The sequence below is a fragment of the Xenopus laevis genome, chromosome 7L (genome assembly GCF_017654675.1).
Source record: "Xenopus laevis strain J_2021 chromosome 7L, Xenopus_laevis_v10.1, whole genome shotgun sequence".
In the NCBI taxonomy this organism is placed as follows: domain Eukaryota; kingdom Metazoa; phylum Chordata; class Amphibia; order Anura; family Pipidae; genus Xenopus; species Xenopus laevis.
The window spans coordinates 118,559,924-118,579,737 of NC_054383.1; the positions used below are offsets into that span (position 1 = coordinate 118,559,924).

A 19,814-nucleotide genomic window follows, 5' to 3' on the forward strand; every position below is an offset into this window, starting at 1 on the left:
GAAGAAGGTGAGACTTGGTGGTGGAGCCCATTCTATGGATGGAAGAAATGGATTGGAGAAGACCTGCCTGGCACAGACTGTGTCAACTTGTTTTCTATGTGCATGTGTGTGATTGTTTCCAGTAGGGGAAACAATTCCCCCCCTTGTTATCATCCAATCAAATAATCAGATTAAATTAGGCGAATACCTGTTCATTTGTACATATGGACCATTTTAGGGTTTTGTATTAATCCAGCAGAGACGTCAACCCGGTGGGACCTTTCACTGGGTCTGGGTGCATGTTGACCATGATCACATGTTCTGAGCTCTACCCAAGATATTTTTGGTAGGTTTAAGGCTTTTTCAGTTGTGAGGGGTAGAGGGGACTGGGCTATTACTGTGTGTGATTGGGTGAGGGCAGCCACAATAGGGCGACTCCTATAAAAAACATGTGTTGAAACAAGGTTGGTATTTTTGCCTGGAGAAGCCATAGTACCCATAGGGAATTCAATGTAAGGTTTTGAAAGATAAAAATACAGAAATTCCCAATCACCTCCTGCAGTCTCTGGCTCTGCAGTATTAGGCACCCACCCCAAGGCTGATTTTTTTTTTTGTATGAATAAAAAGGCTATGGAAGGGTTTGCAGTCATAACAGAAATGCTGGAAGCGAGTCGGCAGTTTAAATTACTCATTGCACATTTAATGCAAATACTTTTCTGCCTGATATAACATTTTTTATAGCAATGTGATGATCGGATGCAAAATGCCCATTAAACCCTACATGCATGTTCTTATATCACCAAAAATAGCGATAACCTCGGAGCTCGACAGCCTATCACTTTCTAGAGCCGAGATGTTAAAAGGGAAAGAAAAAGCTTTTGTTTAGTTAGAGCACCACCTAGTGTAGAAGTGTGGAAACAACTAACAAGTAAAGATACAGTAAGGGACCTATAATGGTAGGTGCTGGTGTTGTTTATACAGTCCTGCCATAGGGTCTACCTGTGTGCCTGGGCCATAGAGCACCCCAACTAGAAACAACCCCATTAGCCCTTTATTATTTCCACCATATGTTTATACATCAAGCTATTAGAGTGTACAACCCCTTCAGCCCATTATTATTTTCACCAGATGCTTATATATCAAGCTATTAGAGTGGATCCTGGTTATTTGCATCCCTAGTGGGCGTATGGTTTCCACCTTTTCTGGAATAATATGCCAGTCTTCCTCTTCTTTTAGATTATTACTGGCAAGGACAATTATATACCAGCTAGGAGGCAACCCCAGGAGGACCATGTGGTGCGGCTGTCTGACCTCGCTTCTAGATAACAAAAACAGGCTGCAGGCTCTTCAAAAAAACCTGTTGATGCAAGTGGACCCTGGAGCTACAGCTGCCCTGAATGTAAATCATGAACATTCCCAAAGCCGTTCATGATGCTTCATCTTCTTCACTGGTCTCCACCTTCCCACCCATTTGTCCTCTCCAATCTGCCAATTCTCTCAGTCCCATATTATCATCTTCAGGACAGAGACCCATTGTAACGCCATACCTGGGAAAATGATTTAGACTCTATGGGGCGGATTTAGTAAAGGGGAATGTGGGTTTAGCTAGCGAAAATTCACCAAAACGACAATTCGCAGGGATATTGCCTATCTACTTAGAGGCGTAGAGGACAATTTGCTAGTTTTGCACTACTACTACTGAGGGTGATATAAATATTTTTAAATTTACCCAATAAAATGAAGATTTTATGAATTCAGCTGCCTGGTGCTCTGTTGTTATACAAGTTCGTCTGGATCCGGAGGCATGTTCACGTGTAAGCACAGGGAGTCTGATTGTCCCGTGGCGTGGAAGTGGGTGAGTGCTCTCATCCCCAGTTTTGTTTTTTCATCTACCTGAACTGATAAGATGAAGCTTCATCCTCCTCAATCTTATCTCAGTGACATCATATCCTGTATGCTGAACAGTTATTAAAAAAAAATACAAAACAATGGCATTTTTTCATATTTTAATGTGGGATTGTGTTCAAAAGTTGCAACTGTTAAATATATATATATTTTTTAACCATTTGAAGGTCATGCCACATTTGTTTTAGGTTGGGCTTATGTCTAGGACTTTAGAAGATCTCTTTTGTCTTTATTTTGTTTCCTTGGGCATTTTTAATAATAAGTGGCCACTTTATCAAATTCACCAAAACTCACTAATAAAGACATGTATATGACCTGTATGTACTAGGGATGTACCGAATCCAGGATTCGGTTTGGGATTCGCCAGGATTCGGCCTTTTTCAGCAGGATTCGGATTCAGCCGAATCCTTGTGCCTGGCCGAACCGAATCCAAATCCTAGTTCGCATACGTAAATTAGGGGCAGGTAGGGAAATCACATGACTTTTCCTCACAAAAGAAGATTTTTTTCCACTTTTTCCTTTCCTACCCCTAATTTACATATGCAAATTAGGGTTCGGATTCGGTTCGGTATTCGGGCGAATCTTTCACAAAGGATTCAGGGATTCCGCCGAGTCCCAAATAGTGGATTCGGTGCATCCCTAGTATGTACTCGCCATATGTAAATTGACTTAAGAGTACATACAAGTTTCACCAGGAAGAAAGTAACGCTGGCGAAAATTCACCAGCGTTCATCTGCTGAGACGAAACTTTGCATTTTTATGAATATGCGTATTCTCTGCGAATTAACATCTGGCGAAGTTGTGTGAAGTATGGCGAAGCCTTCCCAGGCAAAAATCCACCCTTTAGTAAATTTGCTCTTATAATTGGTCCTATCCAGCACTGGATCCAGCATCAACCCAGCATTGTCTCCAGGGGTTTCTGTCCTGCTTTGACCCATAGCAACTGTGTTACATTAACTACATGAATAGCGAATGAACCAATGAATGAGATCAATAAAGATGTCTGAAAATCAGCACTTTGGCCAAATAGTTGGTGCCTTATTTATAGGTGCAGTGATCTGCCAAGATCAGGAGTCCAAAAACTTCAATGGTACAAATGTATTTGGTTTGACAAGTCACCTTCTTTCATCTGGACATGTTTATGTTTGGAGAAATTCAATGATAACCGATTTTCCTGTTACCATGTCACCTCAGTGTCACCATGGTGCTGTATAATACACACCGTTACCCCACTTTTAACCCCCACTTCTGCTTTTCTTTCATATCTGAACCCCCTAAAGACAGCTCTGATAACAGGCTGACCTTACCCTGGAAAGACACCTCAGAAGAATGAAGGCCAAGAGGTCACATTTCTACCAAATAGGGGAATAGTAATGTTGCCAATTATACATTATATTGCACTCACACACATCCATTGTCTTGCTGTTCTGTTCTTCACTAATGACAGATACATAGATTCCCATATTTGTGTTATTAATTTACTGCTAATCGTTTACATTTGCATGAGAACATCAAATCTGTAGAGAAGGGGGGGGTGTAATGTATATTAAAAAGAAAGCAATAAACCAGTTGATGAGAGTTAATCCACAGGAAGCAGTGCGTTAGGAATGAGATGTAAATCCATTCATTATACAAGCAATACGAATAAATCCGGAGGCAATGATTTAATGATAAGTTAAACAGAGACCGGCTGACCTTTTGTAATATTTTGCCTTATAGGAAAAACGACCCTTGGTGGTGTTTGTTTCTCAGAAATTAGTCATTTTAATGGCTGCGGGCATCATGTACTAATTGGCGCTAATCGTTATTTCCGTGCTCGGGGTCTGACTATGCCCATGCAGCATAGCGATAACTAGGTTTAATTGTTACGTTAACAGATAACACGTTAGTACATGAACACTTCATCTGCCTTTTAGTGCATCAGACGGAGACACACTTGTTCCTCTGGTCTAGGCCGGTAATCGGAATGGTGGGGCTCACCCTAGCTTTGGCGAAGGTGGATCTGCCTGCTCATGCTGTTCCGTCAGGGACACTTGGGCATCGGAGCCCATGCTTTTTGGGTAGGACTCTTAATGGATCATTCAATATCATCAAATGGCTAACATGGTACAACATTTCTCTACATTTATTATAATAAAAATGCCTAATTGAGGTTGCTCCATCTGTGTGACATTTGCAATCACTGAATGCTTGAGGTTATTAAAACAGCATTTCCCCTTCCTAGCATTATGGCCTGTACACAATAAGTGCACTTGTAGAAGTTCTTACACAGATTTTGACTGTTTCAAACTCTCATCAGACTCAGAAAACAGTGGAAAGTGACCCTTAGTGATCGTGTATAGAGGGAATAAAAGCGTACCTCCCAACTGTCCTGCTCTCTGTGGTACAGTCCCGATTTTGACAGCTCAGACTGCAGCCCAGGTTCTTACTGAAGTGTCCCAAGTTTCTCTTTGATCTCCTGCACTGATGCCAGAAAAAGATACAATGTTTCAAAAACGTATTAAATGAATAAGGCTTTTTGGCAGAGACCCCAAAATACTCAGCACCTGCACTTAGATACAATTGTAACTATTTAAGATCGGCACGTTCTCTTGGGAGAAATGAGACTTGCAGTTGAAAGGGCCTTTTCACCTTCATCAGCAAAACTGTAACAACACATAAAACGAAACTCTAAAACCCCCAGAAATGTGTTCAAACTTTCCATAACCTGCCAAATTTTGTAAAATGGACATGGTATTTAAAGGAATGTTGCCATAAAATGGTTGTGGTCAATACATTTTGCCGTGCTTTTGCAGCACTTTTTGTCCCTCTTTCTGATTTTCAAATGTTGGGAGGTATATAAAGGTCTGGCATAAAGCCCTTCAGCATAGCACTGTTGGGTGCAGGCTGTAAGGACCGGGTCCCACTACTGAAGAACTCAGCTAGAAGAAACAAGAGAACCCAGCTAAAAGAAATTGAAAGGGGATGTAAAGGCAAAAAAATAAAATCCCATTTTTACTTTATTTAATGAAAAAGAAACCTATCTCCAATATACTTTGATTAAAAATTTGTACTGTTTTTATAAGAAATCTGACTGTATGCAGTGAAATTTCCCCTAATTTTACTTGCTCTGACTGCTGTGGATAGGAAACTTCACAGTCCCTAACTGCTCTGCAGGGAAATTATACTTTCAAACAGCAGGGGGCAACCTCCCACCTTACTTCCCAGCCAAGCAAAACTCAAGCAGCTTTGTTTGTTTCCCTGTAGAGCAGTCAGCGTAGAGATTTGTATTGGATTGTATTTTTGCCTTTACATACACTTTAATGTTTCCAATTCCAGCTGCAGGGACAGAGATCATGGAGCCAGATTTAAACAGATAACTTGGGATTCTATTTGGAGGATTATTTTGCTGCAGCCACTGGTTCTGCAGAGTTGCAAAAGGTTTGTATTAAACAATACAAAAACTATAAAACCCACATTAGATTACATGACAACACAGGACCCAGTGCAGTCTGTATATTCTGATTATTAATCAGTCTTGCTGTATCAGCTTCTGGCAGATATTATTTGACTTGTGCTGTTTTGATCATTAATGATGATCCCTCAGCATAATCTCCCAAATGAAGCCCAGACCACACTGAGCACTTTTGTCTTGCAAAGATGTTTAACAAAGTTACAAAATGGTGACCCCCTGTAGCCAACTTTGAAAGCATAAATTATTTGTTTGATTAGGCTTGTGGTGCAGTAAGTTCATGTTTATGTTAAGTATACAAAATACAGCATTTCTAGCATAATTCTATTTTAGACTTTAGTTACCCTTTAAGGATCACAGGAGAACCCAGCTATAAGAAATGTTACTCAGCACTTAAAGAGATACTGCCACCAGAAAATAACCTTTTTTTATATCCATCATAACATTATATTGACTATTTATAATTTTGCCATAAAAGTATTTGCCTGATGCTTTTACATTTTCTTTCTTACCCTCATGTTCCTCTACGAGGGGGCTGCCATATTTGTGCAGCAGGAGTCCATTAGCATTAAAAACTCTAACTGACAGGCTGAGAAGGGACAGTCAGGTTGGCAAAACAATCAGGTTTAGGACCATCAAGTAATAATTACTTACAAAAGCAGAATTTTCAGCAAAAAACGACCAATGTGACCTATATGTAACTTTTAGGGGCAGATTTATCAAGACCAACTGAAATTTATTTAATTTTATTAAAATTTATTGTGGGTGAATAGGCTGTATTCAATCATTCGAATCAAATTAAGATCGAATTCGATTTGAAGTATTTAAAAAAAAAAACCTTTTTCAAAGTCCACCAATTGACTCCATATAGGTTCTAGGAGATCCACCATAGGCTCAAACAGCAATTCGGCAGGTTTTAGATGGCGAATGGTCGAAGTTGAAGTTTTAAAGAGACAATACATAATAAATTTCAATATTCAAAGTATTAACACTAGTAATACTTTGTCTGCCAGTATTTTTCAAAATTATTCATTATTCATTGTAGCAGATACTGTTACCTCTTTGCACCTTAGGGCTCTGCTAATCTGCAGTGATCTGCAATGGGTTTTATGTCATGTTTTCATATGCAGTTTATGGTTTAGGTGCTATATGTCTGGACCACAAGGTCATCAAGCAAAAAATTAGCAAAACACGAATTTTGACGCCATCGTTAATTCACGGGAGTCAAAATTTCATGCAGTGAAGTCAATGGGCATCCGTTTAAATGTCGCGGTCATCGGAATTGTCACTGGTGTCAAAAAAAAAAATATTTGACGCTGGTGAATTTTCCCTGCACATTTGCAAATTCATTCGATGGCGCCAAAACGCGGAAATTCGCCGCAAATTTGCGCGTGGCGAATAAATTCTTCAACATTCTTCTTCTTTTCTATGGGCAAGAAAGCAAGTCCCAGGTCCCTTCCCATAGACAGTTGGTGGTCAGCTAGACTTTCTAGAAATAACAGCCAGCTAGGCAATGTAGCATAACGTTTGGATTTAAACACAGTGGGCCTTTCATGTAACTTTCTCAAAGCCAGAAAACCCATAATAAAACAAATATTGAGTGTTTGGTGCTGTAAAAAAAATGATCATAAACCCCCTAATTTTCACAGACATGAATGGTCTTTAGGTGATTGACTTCATTATTGGACATTGGCTCCTTTGTCAGATCCTTGTGTATATACAGTAGTTGTATCGAATAAAACACCTGCATACTTACTTAATGGAGGCTACTAGACTATTAGAATCTGCTTTGGGTCCCCTGGAATGAAATACAATCCTGAAAAAAAAGAATAAACATCTCTCCTTGATACAACATTAGCATTGCTGTTGCCAGAGAAGACTGTAAAAATACAGAATTCATATTCAACACACTTTGCTATTCATGATAGATTCTTAATTAACCCAGTGTCTGTCATGTAAAAAGATCTCACGGGCTTAGAGAGCCCTGAGGGTTGAACACAAATATTCATGTATGCATTACACGGCTCTTACACAACACTGTATATCTCATTAACGCCCTGCAACAGGTTTTTGTATTAATGATGATCTGGCTGAGCTATAGAGTGGAACAAAGTGCCCGATCTTCACAGTTAATTATCATCGTCTGCACAAGTGCCGTCATTATTTCTGTTTTTATGCGTATAACTGAGATAGAAATGTAAGTTTTATATTGTGCTTGCAGGCTAGGGGCTCTGCCAGTCTATTTGACTACATAAGGCAATTTTTACCATTGGGATGAAGCTTAGTTCAACAACTGAAAGGAGAAAACTCAACATAAAATCATGTACAGGCTGACTGTGCAGCAGAGCAGGTGCCAATGGACCATGAAAAAAAATGACAATCTTCTCAAAGGAAAATATTTTGGGTGTAGGAAGCATTACTAACTCAATGAAGAAGACATCTAAACATGGCTTCCATGACTTCCAGTGAATAGTTAAAAGTATCTTAAGGGCTGCACTGTATTGACCTGGTAAGTCAGCTGTGCCAACAAGGAACTGGTGTCTGGAGCAAACCATCTGTAACATTTTTACAGTATCTAGTAGAATTAAGTCAAAGGCAACTAGAAATTTAGAGTTTTTCTTCCTTAAAAATGTTTCACCATTCATCCAAGTGGCTTCTTCAAGAAAAAAAACTCTAAGGGTGTTATTTACTAAACCTCAAATTTATCTGGTCAGGCTTTTTGGGGCAAAAACTTAATTTTTTTGTGGAATAAAAACCTTGAATTTTAGAGATTTATTATAACTGTATTAGTGATGTATGGATCAGGTTGTTCCCGACCCGCAACCGCCCGAATCCCACCCTCCACCCACGCCTGCCTGCACCCGCCTACCGGCTTCTTTTTATAGACTCGCGCCGACCTGCCCTGCCGATGATGTCACAAAAGCGGCGGAGTGAGTAGGCACAACATCTATAAAAGTAGAACCTGCGGGTATCGGTCCGGCCCGCACATCACCAACCCCTATGCTGCAAAAAGCCTGAATGCGAAAATCTGTTTCTCAGACCTGTTGAGGTCCTGTATAAGTCAATGGGAGATGTCCCTATCCCAATTTGAAGATGTTGTGGTTTGTGTTGGGTTTAGCCCGATAATCCGATAAATTCAGGGTTTTTGACCAGAAAAATTGACTGATTTGGGAAAAAAGTCCAGAAAAATCATGCGATTTGGGTTTTCGCTCGATTTTGTTTTTCCCCCCCAATCCGACTATTTGTATTATTATTAATAAATAAGGCAAAATCTGTAAGTAAATAACCACCTAAATGTCCAGTTGCTTTTGACATAATGCTACTAGATAGTGTATACCGTATATACTCGAGTATAAGCCGAGTTTTTCAGCATCCAAAATGTGCTGAAAAAGTCTACCTCGGCTTATACTCGAGTCAGTGGGTAGTAGCTGAGATTGCAGTCACTTTAATCATTCCTATACCAACAGTTCTCTTGGGGAGAGACTGCAATATCACACAGCGCCCTCTGTTGGTTATATGAAAGAATAACAGTGACTGCAATATCACACAGTGCTCTCTGTTGGTTATATGAAAGAATAACAGTAACTGCAATATCACACAGCGCCCTCTGTTGGTTATATGAAAGAATAACAGTGACTGCAATATCACACAGTGCTCTCTGTTGGTTATATGAAAGAATAACAGTGCCCTCTGTTGGTTATATGAAAGATTAACAGTGACTGCAATATCACACAAAACCCTCTGTTGGTTATATGAAAGAGTAACAGTGACTGCAATATCACACAGCGCCCTCTGTTGGTTATACGAAAGTTTAACAGTGATGGCAATATCACACAGCACCCTCTGCACATGGTAGTGGGACAGTGGGACAATGCACACAGTAATCCATTTGGCAATTCTCTGTCACCATCAACTTTGCAAAGAAGTCCGGTTGATCGCTGGGGGGGGTCGCTTTGGTGGAATGTGCGCTGCTGGGAGACAGGGCTGTAGTTGTGTCTAGGCTTATACTCGAGTCAATAAGTTTTCCCAGTTTTCGTAGGTAAAATTAGGTACCTCATGACCTCGATAAATGAGAAGCTTTATAGAAACCTGCAGCATTGAAATGTGGTGATCTATCAACCTATATTTTTTGCTGGTATCAAGGATATACATCAAACACCAACATATACATTCTAGTCAAGCAGTTCAATAAGAACCATTATTTTGTCATAATCTGCTCGGCCATTCCTTCTTTTTATCCGCCAAAGCCTTTAAGCAATTGAATCAAATCGAATTATTGGTATGCATGCAAGCAGGGTGGCAACCTAGACTTCTGCAACAGAAATCTGAGCCCAGACACATTTATCTGTATAAATCCAGATGTTTGGGAACCTGTGGAATAGTAGCTATTTACTAAAATCCAAATCTCATATTTTATTAAACAAAGCTCAACCAAACACCCATCCACAATTCCATCTTATTTATCATTAAAATAACTCGAAAAAAGTGAGGCCAGAAAAAAACCCAATAAAACCGGAGGAAAACTCGTATCTTTACTTTACTCCTGAATCACTTGATTTTTTCTGGTTATCACCCGAAAACCCTGAATTTTTCAAATTATCGGACTGAACCCAGTGCAGACCTTGATATCTGCAAATTGGGATAGGGACATCGGCCATTAACTTATACATGACCTTGACAGGTTTGAGATGCCAGGTTTTCGGGTTTGCAGCATTGGGGTGTAATGAATGCCAATTTTTTTCATGGGAAAAAAATGGCCCAAAAGCATCTGTAGCATCTGTTAATAGCACATCTTTTCTGTTAATAGCACATCTTTTGTGACCAATAGTTCATTAGATATTTTTGCACCAACAAAGTGGCAAATCTAGCCAAAGTTTTTGAGTCTTCGCTTTATCTGCTACTTTGGCTGCTGTTGGGAAAGTTATTAGGTGTCAGGTGTCTACAGCCGAATGCAGGTCCACAATGTATTTATATATGCTTAATTGAAATCTTAATTAGCTGGCGTGAGGTTAGAAGTTCATACATAGCTTGTCTATAAATTGAGGAAGGGTTGACATTTGGGAACAAAATAATTAAAACATTAAAAATGCAGATATTATTGCTAACCCTCTAGATTTCTATCCTAAATATGAATGTAAGGAAATTAAGTGTCTGGGTTTCTGATTACCACTGTGATGTCAAGGAACAGAGTTCTTCAGGTGATCATGGGGGTAGAAAGTATAAAGCTGGTGGCCTCACAGGTCTGGAGATCCACAGTGAAGCAGAGCCTTGCTGAAGAACATATCTGAACCATGGCCAGTTTAAGAAGAGGTAAACTTTGCATGACAATCTGTCTGATAATCTGTCTTCTTCTGTGTACTTGAATTCTGTTTTGGAATAACTCTTCTGTAAAGGGCAAATATACCCTAAACTATAGATACACAAACCAGGGACTCAAAGAAGTAGAAGGTGATCCATCTTAAAGTTCAATTAGGGTAAGATTTGGTATGAACACTTATTTATTATTCTAGATAGTCTTGGATTATAAATCAATATTAACCGTATTAAGATGACAGATGATCAGTTTAGGGTTTTTTGCATCCTCAGATGGACAAACCATTAATAAGGTTGTGAAAGTATCTTCACTTGAGAGTCACATAGTATCCAAGCAGCCTACATGTACATGTGTGTAGGGCAGCGTAGCAATTGGCTTCAATGGGTGACCATGAAAGAGCAAACATTGCCAATGTTACTGTATCATCTCATATATATACATGAATATAAAGATGAAGTTTTAAAATTGCACTTCCACTGAGAGGCACAACACATACACACTGCCTAGTAAATTGTCCACATATAAATTGTAATATTCTAGCAACGGTTTAGTAGATATGAGACATGTGGGACTGTTGTAGGTATCATTGACTGTTATTTATTATAACCTGATATTTACTGTTCTGTGATCTCCTCTCCAGGTATTGTGCTCCTTGCACTGTTGATGTCTGATGTGTTTGTGATGAGAAAGATGGTGTCCTCTATGCCAATATGTACCCCTGGGAGTTTCCAGTGTCAGGTTCTGCTCAGTGACCTCTTTGACCGAGCAGTAAAGTTATCACACTATATCCATTCCTTGTCTACAGAAATGTATGAGGACCTGGTGAGTATAGCCCAGACTTAATGTACATCTTCCCATAAACCACAAGCATTAAAACCACTGGATTATCTTCTTGTTTCACAACTAAATATTAAAGTAGGTAGATAGGAGTGCCGTATTAAATGCTTATGTCTGAATCTAAGGGTATCAAAAGAACATCACATTTAACCAAACTCTTTAAGCAGTCTCTGCTAAAAAACTGGATATTTTATGGGGGTTATTTATCAACGGTTGTTGTATTTTCAGTCAAAACTCAAATTTGGGTTAAATTGTAAAGATTGTAAAAAAAAATTCTAGTTTTTGTACTAAATTTAGATTTATTATACCCCCGAAGCTGGAAATAGCTCAAATCACAGAAATACACCATCTAAAGCCTGTCCAGGTCATGTAGGAGAACCATTTGAAGATGTTAATATAGCCTTCATGAGGGGTTTTTTCTTGGGTTTCGCTCAAAAACTCAATCTCAAATCAATTCGAGCGAATCAAGTTTTTTTCCTCCGAAAACTTGATCAATTCGAGTTTTTAGGTTGTTAACCCTGAAATCACTGATTCAAGTTTTTTACATTCGAGTTGTTTCTTAAAGGGGTTGTTCACCTTTGAGTTAACTTTTAGTATGATGTAGAGAATAATATTCTAAGACAATTTGCAAATGGTTTTCATTTTTTATCATTTATGGTTTTTGAGTTATTTAGCTTCAGCAGCTCTCCAGTTTGCAGGCTCTTCAATCTGGTTGCTAGGGTCCAAATTACCATAGCAACCCTGCATTGATTTGAATGAGAGGAAATAGTAAAGGGCATTAATAGAAAGATGAGTAATAAAAAGTATCAATAACAATACATTTGTAGTCTTACAGAGCATTTACTTTTAGATGGGGTCAGTGACCTCCCTTTTGGAAGCTGGAAAGAGTAAGGATAAGAAAGCTAATTATTTCAATACTATTAAAATCATGAAGACCAATTGAAAAGTTGCTGAGAACTGTCAGTTCTATAACATACTAAAAGTTAATTTAAAGATGAACCACCTCTTTAAAGGGCTTTTTTAAAAAGGCAAAAAAATAAAATCCTATTTTTACTTTCTTTAATGAAAAAGAAACCTATCTCCAATATACTTTAATTAAAAAATGTGTACTGTTTTAATAAGAAACCTGACTGTATGCAGTGAAATTCCCCCTTCATTTACTTTTGTTAATGAGAATTTTCAGAGGGTCCCTAACTGCTCTGCAGGGAAACAATCATACTTATGAACAGTAGGGGGAGCCCCCGCCTTACTTCCCAGCCATGCAGAACTCAGGCAGCTTTGTTTGTTTCCCTGTAGAGCAGTCGGCAACTGTGTAGAGATTTGTATTGGATTCTATTTTAGCTTTACAACCCCTTTACTGTTTCCAACTCCAGCTGCAGGGACAAAGATCATGGAGCCAGATTTAAACAGATAAACTGGGATTCTATTTGGAGGATTATTTTGCTGCAGCCACTGGTTCTGGTTGGAGACAGTTTGTATTAAACAATAGAAAAACTATAAAATCCACATTAGATTACATGACATCACAGGACCCAGTGCAGTCTGTATATTCTGATTATTAATCAGTCTTGCTGTATAGACTTCTGGCAGATATTATTTGACTTGTGCTGTTTTGATAATTTATGACAATCCCTAAGCAGCTCAGACCACATTGAGCATGTGCACAGTCTTGGTCTTGCAAAGATGTTTGACAAAGTTACAAGATGGTGACCCCCCCCTGTGGCCAACTTTGAAAGCATAAATCATGTTTGATTAGGCTTCTGATGCAGTAAGTTCATCTTTATGTTTAGTATACAAAATACAGCATTTCTAGCCTTATTCTATTTTAGCCTTACTTCCCCTTTAAATTAGAAACCATTCAAGTTAATTTGATGTCTAAAAAAAGCTCTACAATTAGACCTTTGATTAATAACCCCTACATGTAGCTCTTCTTCCTAGATTAGGCAGTAAATAAGATCTTTGAGTCTCTCATCACAGGGACAATATGGCATTTAAAACCATCTTGTTACAAGAGCTAAATCATCACAAATGTACTGCTAGGAGAGGACATCAGACAAACCTAGTGTTATGTATTTACTGCACCGCTAGTCATAGATCAAAGAGGGTCAGTTGATATGTTTTTTCTAGTGTTTGATAATTTATCATACAATAAATTAATTCATAAGCTGCAAAGCCTCATATTTGAAGGAAGGATGCATAAACACTTGGCTAAATGATAGACAGAGTATGTTAATCAATGATTACAGGGTTAAGGTGCACCTCAGCAATCTTTCATGGCTTCTGCCTCTTTTCTTTTCAAGTTAATAGAGATTTAAACTGTGGGTTAAAAAGTAAGGGCTGATATTTTTCAGTTGGTGTCAGGACCTCTTTAAAGTAGGGAAAATACACCTCCCTTCTTTTAGCCCCCAATTTATAACATTATAACCCCTGCTGACTTCTACATGAACTTGCCAGATTTCAGGTGGGCAATTTTTATGTACAAGTTGGATAATATCCAGCGCTGGATAATCCGAAAAAGTCTGGGTTACATCCGATAATGTCAAAAAGTATAGACCTAGTAGTTTTCGCAGTGAAAATTCAATAAAATCAAGTTTTTGGAGTGTCAATCGTACAAAACGAATTGATGATTTTGTCGCAACGTTTTGGCACTCTTTTTTTTTTCTAGAAAAATTACTGATAAAAAAATAAGTTCAATTTGTGGTCGGCTTTGTTTTTATAAAAAATGAGATTCATGCGAGTTTTTGTAAATAAGACCGTTAATCAACAAACAAATTTGCAAGTTTTGACGTATAAAGTTGATCTTGAATGTTAATAAATCTGCCCCTTAATGTACTACAGAAAAGTCTAAGGCAGTCTTGTGTGTGAGTTAATGGTTTATTTGGTCTCATAAATAGGTTCATGATTTGAAGCTGGCAAACTGCAAGAGTGAAGCAGGGAAAAAGGTTAAAGAAAATAACTAAAAATGTAATATCTAATATTTATCTATCCAGGTTTGGGGCCGGTTATCTAGAATGCTCAGTTTTCCAGATAATGGATCTTTCCGTAATTTGGATCTCCATCCAAATCTACTAAAAAAATACTTTAAACATTAATTTAACCAAATAAGATTGTTTTACCTCCAATAAAGATTAATTATATCTTAGTTGGGATCAAGTACAAGGTAATGTTTTATTATTACAGAGAAAAAGGAAATCATGTTTAAAAATGTGAATTATTTGATTTAAATGGAGTCTATAGGTGATGGCCTTTCCGTAAGCGATAACGGCTCATATACTTGTTTATTTAATATACTTTTAAAAAACACCTGTAACATCGATATTTTTTTTATTTTTTTTAAATTTGTTACAATACATCGAATAAAAACCACAAAGACAAATTAAAATTTCAAAGCGCAGTGTCTTTATTAAGAAATAACTTGCTGAAACTCCGCTTGCGCTCCTCTTCTGAAAAGGCGACAGCGACAATCCATCTTGCGGCGCTCGATTTCTCCTCCCTGGCTATCTCCTATAAGGAAGGCAGGGAGGAGAAATCGAGCGCCGCACGATGGATTGCCCAATCGCTTTCTGAAGAGGATCGCAAGCGGAGTTTCGGTAAGTTATTTCTTAATAAAGACTTTGTGCTTTGAAAGTTTAATTTGTCTCAGTGATTTTTTTTTTCTATGTATTCTAACGAATTTTAGTTATTGATGTTACTAGTCCTTTAAGAAGTGTGGAAGCACTTGTGTCTTCGAGAGTTACTTTTTCCAATTTATACCTATAAGAATGAAAAGGAACTCTATGGTTACAGGATCAGCAGTTTTCCCAAGGCCGCCAGATCTTAGGAAAAGCCATAAACAGCTGTCACACCTCCTCATTAAGTACCCCAGAGGACAAGGACCAGGCTTTGCAGACACACGTAAGTACACATAAAATATTCTACCCTGCACAGTACTCATCACTATGTATCTACCAAACCTTGTCTTGAGTCATCAGCATAGCCAGAGCACCCAGTGGTGCTAATTAAAGTTGCCAGAATATATTGAACCACATTGGGAATGAGCTCAGTCTCTAGGCTGAGTGTTTTTTAAGTTATCCATCTCCTACACTCAGGCTAACCTGTTTCCAGGCAGATATGGAAGATACAGAGGATTCATTCTACACATTCTATATTTGTCTCAATGAAATATGGGTTGAAATGTAAAGTATATAGTCACAGTTTTAGCAACTTCTCGGATAAAGTAACAGTTGCAAAGTCCTGTATGAAGTCTACTAATCCACAGCTACCAATCAGATTCTTGCTTTTAAATAGGAGACAAATAACTGCTGCTTGGGGAATGGGGGGCAAATCCACTAAGCGCCTAACGCTAGCATCAATTCGCTAGCGTTGGGCATTTTCGTTACTTCGCAAATTCACTAACGAACGCTGGCGTAAATTCTCTAGTGTTACTTCGCACCCTTATGCATGGCGAATTTTCGCTATGGACGTAACTACGCAAATTCACTAACGCGCGCAGTGTACTGAATGCTACCTTTTACGCTAGACTTCCTTCGCCACCTCAGACCAGGCGAAGCGCAATATTTAGATAGGGATTGTTCAAAAAAAGTTAAAATTTTTTCTAAGTCCCAAAAAAAGCTGGCGTTTTTTCTATATTATGGGTGATAGGCTGAAAAAGATCGAAAATTTTTTTGGGGCTCCCCTCCTTCCCCCCTACATTTCCTAACTCATGGCAACTTATCTATACAGTGGGCACATGTGTAGGGCAAAAGAAAATTTTTATTTGATGTTTTGAAGGTTTCCCAGGCATTTGTAGTGATTCTACGTATTCCTCCATTGAAATTTGAATTTGGCGCCGTATGTAAATTAACCATCGCTAGCGTAACTTCGCTTTGCTTAGCGAATCAACGCTACCCCTGTGCGCAACTTCGGATTTTAGTGAATTTGCCACTGGGTCTCATGGGTTACTAGACCTGTTTGCACTGTACAGCTTCCAATAAATGACTTATGGGATGTAATTCCTGTATGAAATGTTGGTGTGCTTGACACTATTTTATTATGTGCCAATAGTGCAAAAAGCTTCTACGGTTTGATTACCCCTTTGCAACTAATTGTAAGCAAACAAATTAACTCCTTATCATTAAAATGACCTTCCACATTAGCTCCTTTGCTAATAGGTCTTATATACAGTATCCACAAAAATACAGATGCTTGCCTAATAAGGAGTCAATTTAATAGTGCCCCATTAGCAAACTATGACTGACCTGTACTCTGCATTCATAAGATCAGAGCATTTACATTTGTACTTGCTGTTCTTCTTTGGTTGGACAGCATGACGACCTGATTAACCTTGTCCAGAAGTTACTGCGCTCATGGAACCAGCCCTTGCAACATTTGGCACTGGAGGCTCCAGACAACATGGCGAGCAAAGTGAAAGAAGTAGAGGAACATGCAAAGATCCTGCAGGGAGGGATTGATAGGATTGCTGGAAGGGTAAGTACCTATCAACCCAAAGCAAGAGAGGATGTTAGATTGTTTGATGCTCATTTAGCAACCCATGTGCTAAAAGTCTTCCCCAATAACAACCTGTCAATAATAATATCTACAAAGATTGTGAAAGCAAGGTTCTGATTGGTTGTTATGTTCACTCCTAAGTTTGTAAATGTATATATTAGATCAGATTTATTAATTAGACCCCCACCTAATCACACAAGCCAAGATATGTCAACACTATGGTCTAGCTAAATTAACAATGCCCTTAACTTTAGATGCAAAGCAATCTGGGAGATGACTTTTACCCTCAATGGTTCGGTCCGATGGATTCCAGGATGCCAAACGGAGATTCCGAGAGTTACGCCCTCTATCACATGCTGCACTGTTTCCGGAGGGATGCCAACAAGATAGACAACTACTTGAAGATCCTCCGGTGCCGCATGGTGCACGCCAGCAACTGCTAGAAGAGCTGCACTTTATTTCTTTTTACTCCGTTTTTATTCTCTAGTGGCTTCAATTAGAGAAAGTGTGAGCTATGTCACCACTACAATTAGACATACTGGCTCTGTTCTTTTACTGTACTTGCTCCTTATCTAGAGATTTGCATGGTAGCATAACATTAGATAGACTATATACTGTAAACTGTAACTTGAAGACTTCAGACTCTACCAAATTGAAAATATTACCGATAAAATACATTTTTTTATTGTAATTATCTCCACCCTAAATTTCATGCCCCTACATCTAAAATGCAATACATACAGGCCAGCCTTTATCCATTATTCCCTTCCCCCAAGTTAAGCACTTATGTTGCATTGTGGAATATCATGCAACAGGTGCTAAGGCTTGAACATTCTATGGGTGGAAAGAGACCAAGCACAGCATTCACACTGGCTTTGTCAGCAGACAGGGTTCTTCCTCTTGGAAAAGCCAAAAACGATATTTGCTATTGGCTGTAGCATTTGCCTGCATATCATTATGAATAGAAAAATGAAAAGCATATCAGTTCTCTGTTGCATATAACAAACAGCAAGAAAAAAAAGACATACTGTAGGTTGAGCAAGCAAATAGTGAAGTTGAACACGTTGTAAATGAGTTGCACCATAGTTACTCCAGTGAAACAATTTGACCCCTATGGGGTACAGTGAGTATGAGTATCAACCTAGTTCCCATTACCTTATAAAGATTGTCACTTCCTGGAAAGATGTACAGGCCATTCTAGGGCCAACCCCAATCATAAAAAGACTGTAGAATGGCAGAAAAACATAGAAATGGGCGACATTAATAAAAAATTAGGTATGCACCGAATCCAGGATTCGCTTTGGTCTGAGATTTCCCCAAGATTCTGCCTTTTCAGCATGATTCGGCCGAATGAGAGGGCCTGGCCAAACCAAATTCGAATCTTAAAAATTACATTACTCTTAATCACACAAATAAGTAAAAATATGTTTGCCTTGTGCAGTTCTCTTTCCACCCAGTTTCCCTAATTTATGTATGCAAAATAGAGTTCGGCATTTGCCCGAATCTTTCACAAGGGATTTGGCCGAATCCTTAAATAGTGAATTTGGTGCATCCCTATAAAAAATGGCTCCTTTTAATAGTCAGTTTTGCATACCCAAACTACTTTCTTGGAATGTTTAGTTAAAAACACGAGTTCCAAACTGATGTTTTGTGCGTTCCATTGGGAAACAGGTTTTATTTGTGCATCGGTCTTCATGCTCAGATGATCCTAGTACAGATGATATGGTGACAAATGAGGCAAACAGGTTGGCCAATCCATGTTTGTGGAGCCCCACTGCAATTTGGGTCATAATCTGAAACAACTGTCCCAGTAAGGGAAATCTGAAGCATTGGAGATGATGTTTATGAAGGCAGTGAGTAACCTGGAGGTAGAATCGACTCTTACGTTTGGACCAAGTGACTGGGTGGTGGCAAGACAGTTATGAAGAATACCTGAATTTTAACAGCACTACCCATGAGAGACCCCTTTAGGCTTATATCACACACAAGTATTGATGCTGCAGAAAGAAATCAGTGTGAATTGCTATGGATTGCTTCCCTTTATATTGCATAGCCTGTATGTCACACAAACACCACCAATAAGTATTATTTATACAGCGCTGAATATTCTGCAGTTCTTGAGATTATACATCATTCACATCAGTCCCTGCCCCAGTGAAGTTTATAATCAAGGTCCCTATCAGATTCACTAGTCAGTTTGATCAACACACCCCAAATAATGTTAGTGCCTTAAATGCCCTAGCAGTGCCTTTAAACGTCTACACACTCCTCTTTTAATTACTTTCCAGGCACATAACATAAAATAGAGTATAAAAGTTAGCACCTCTATATAATCTGAAGGCATAATGATGTACATAAAGAAGGTTTATAGTTTTGAGAGGCAAATTATACCTCTTGGCAGCAATAAATTCTATGCAATCTCTCTTGCCTCCCTTTTATTTCATTATAACAACAAGGGACAGAGGAACTTGCCTTATTGATTCTTTAATGACCCATTTAATGGACAAACATACATCTTGTTGGTAGTTGTCACAGACAATAGATTTATTTTCAAAGCAATTATACCGACTGATCAGTGTGTTGATGGCAAGAACATTTTTAGTTATTATTGCCCTTTATTCTAACATTACAGTAACAGCTCGTCTGCAGGCAGGAGACCTTGGCAAAAGATCAGGGGTAGAGAAACCCTCTGATGGTGAATATCTGATTAATCAGTACAGTTTGCGATTAACTTCATATGCTTGAATGCCAAGAAGTATTTTATTTGAATGCTTGTAGTCCAATTATTGGCCATACAGAATGTTTGAGTATTTTAAAGGAATCTACTTTTAAAAAGAGAAG

General features: G+C 38.5%; 1 protein-coding gene across 1 annotated transcript; it reads left to right on the top strand.

Moving 5' to 3' along the window:
- Positions 1-11,270: 11,270 nt before the first annotated feature.
- LOC108695906 (prolactin-2) lies at positions 11,271-17,416 on the top strand (the record flags this gene model as incomplete). The annotated part of the gene is made up of 4 exons (XM_018224855.2): positions 11,271-11,471; positions 15,273-15,380; positions 16,791-16,952; positions 17,228-17,416. Coding segments are annotated over 4 exons (660 nt in total), but the record flags the coding sequence as incomplete, so codon positions are not given.
- Positions 17,417-19,814: the final 2,398 nt, after the last annotated feature.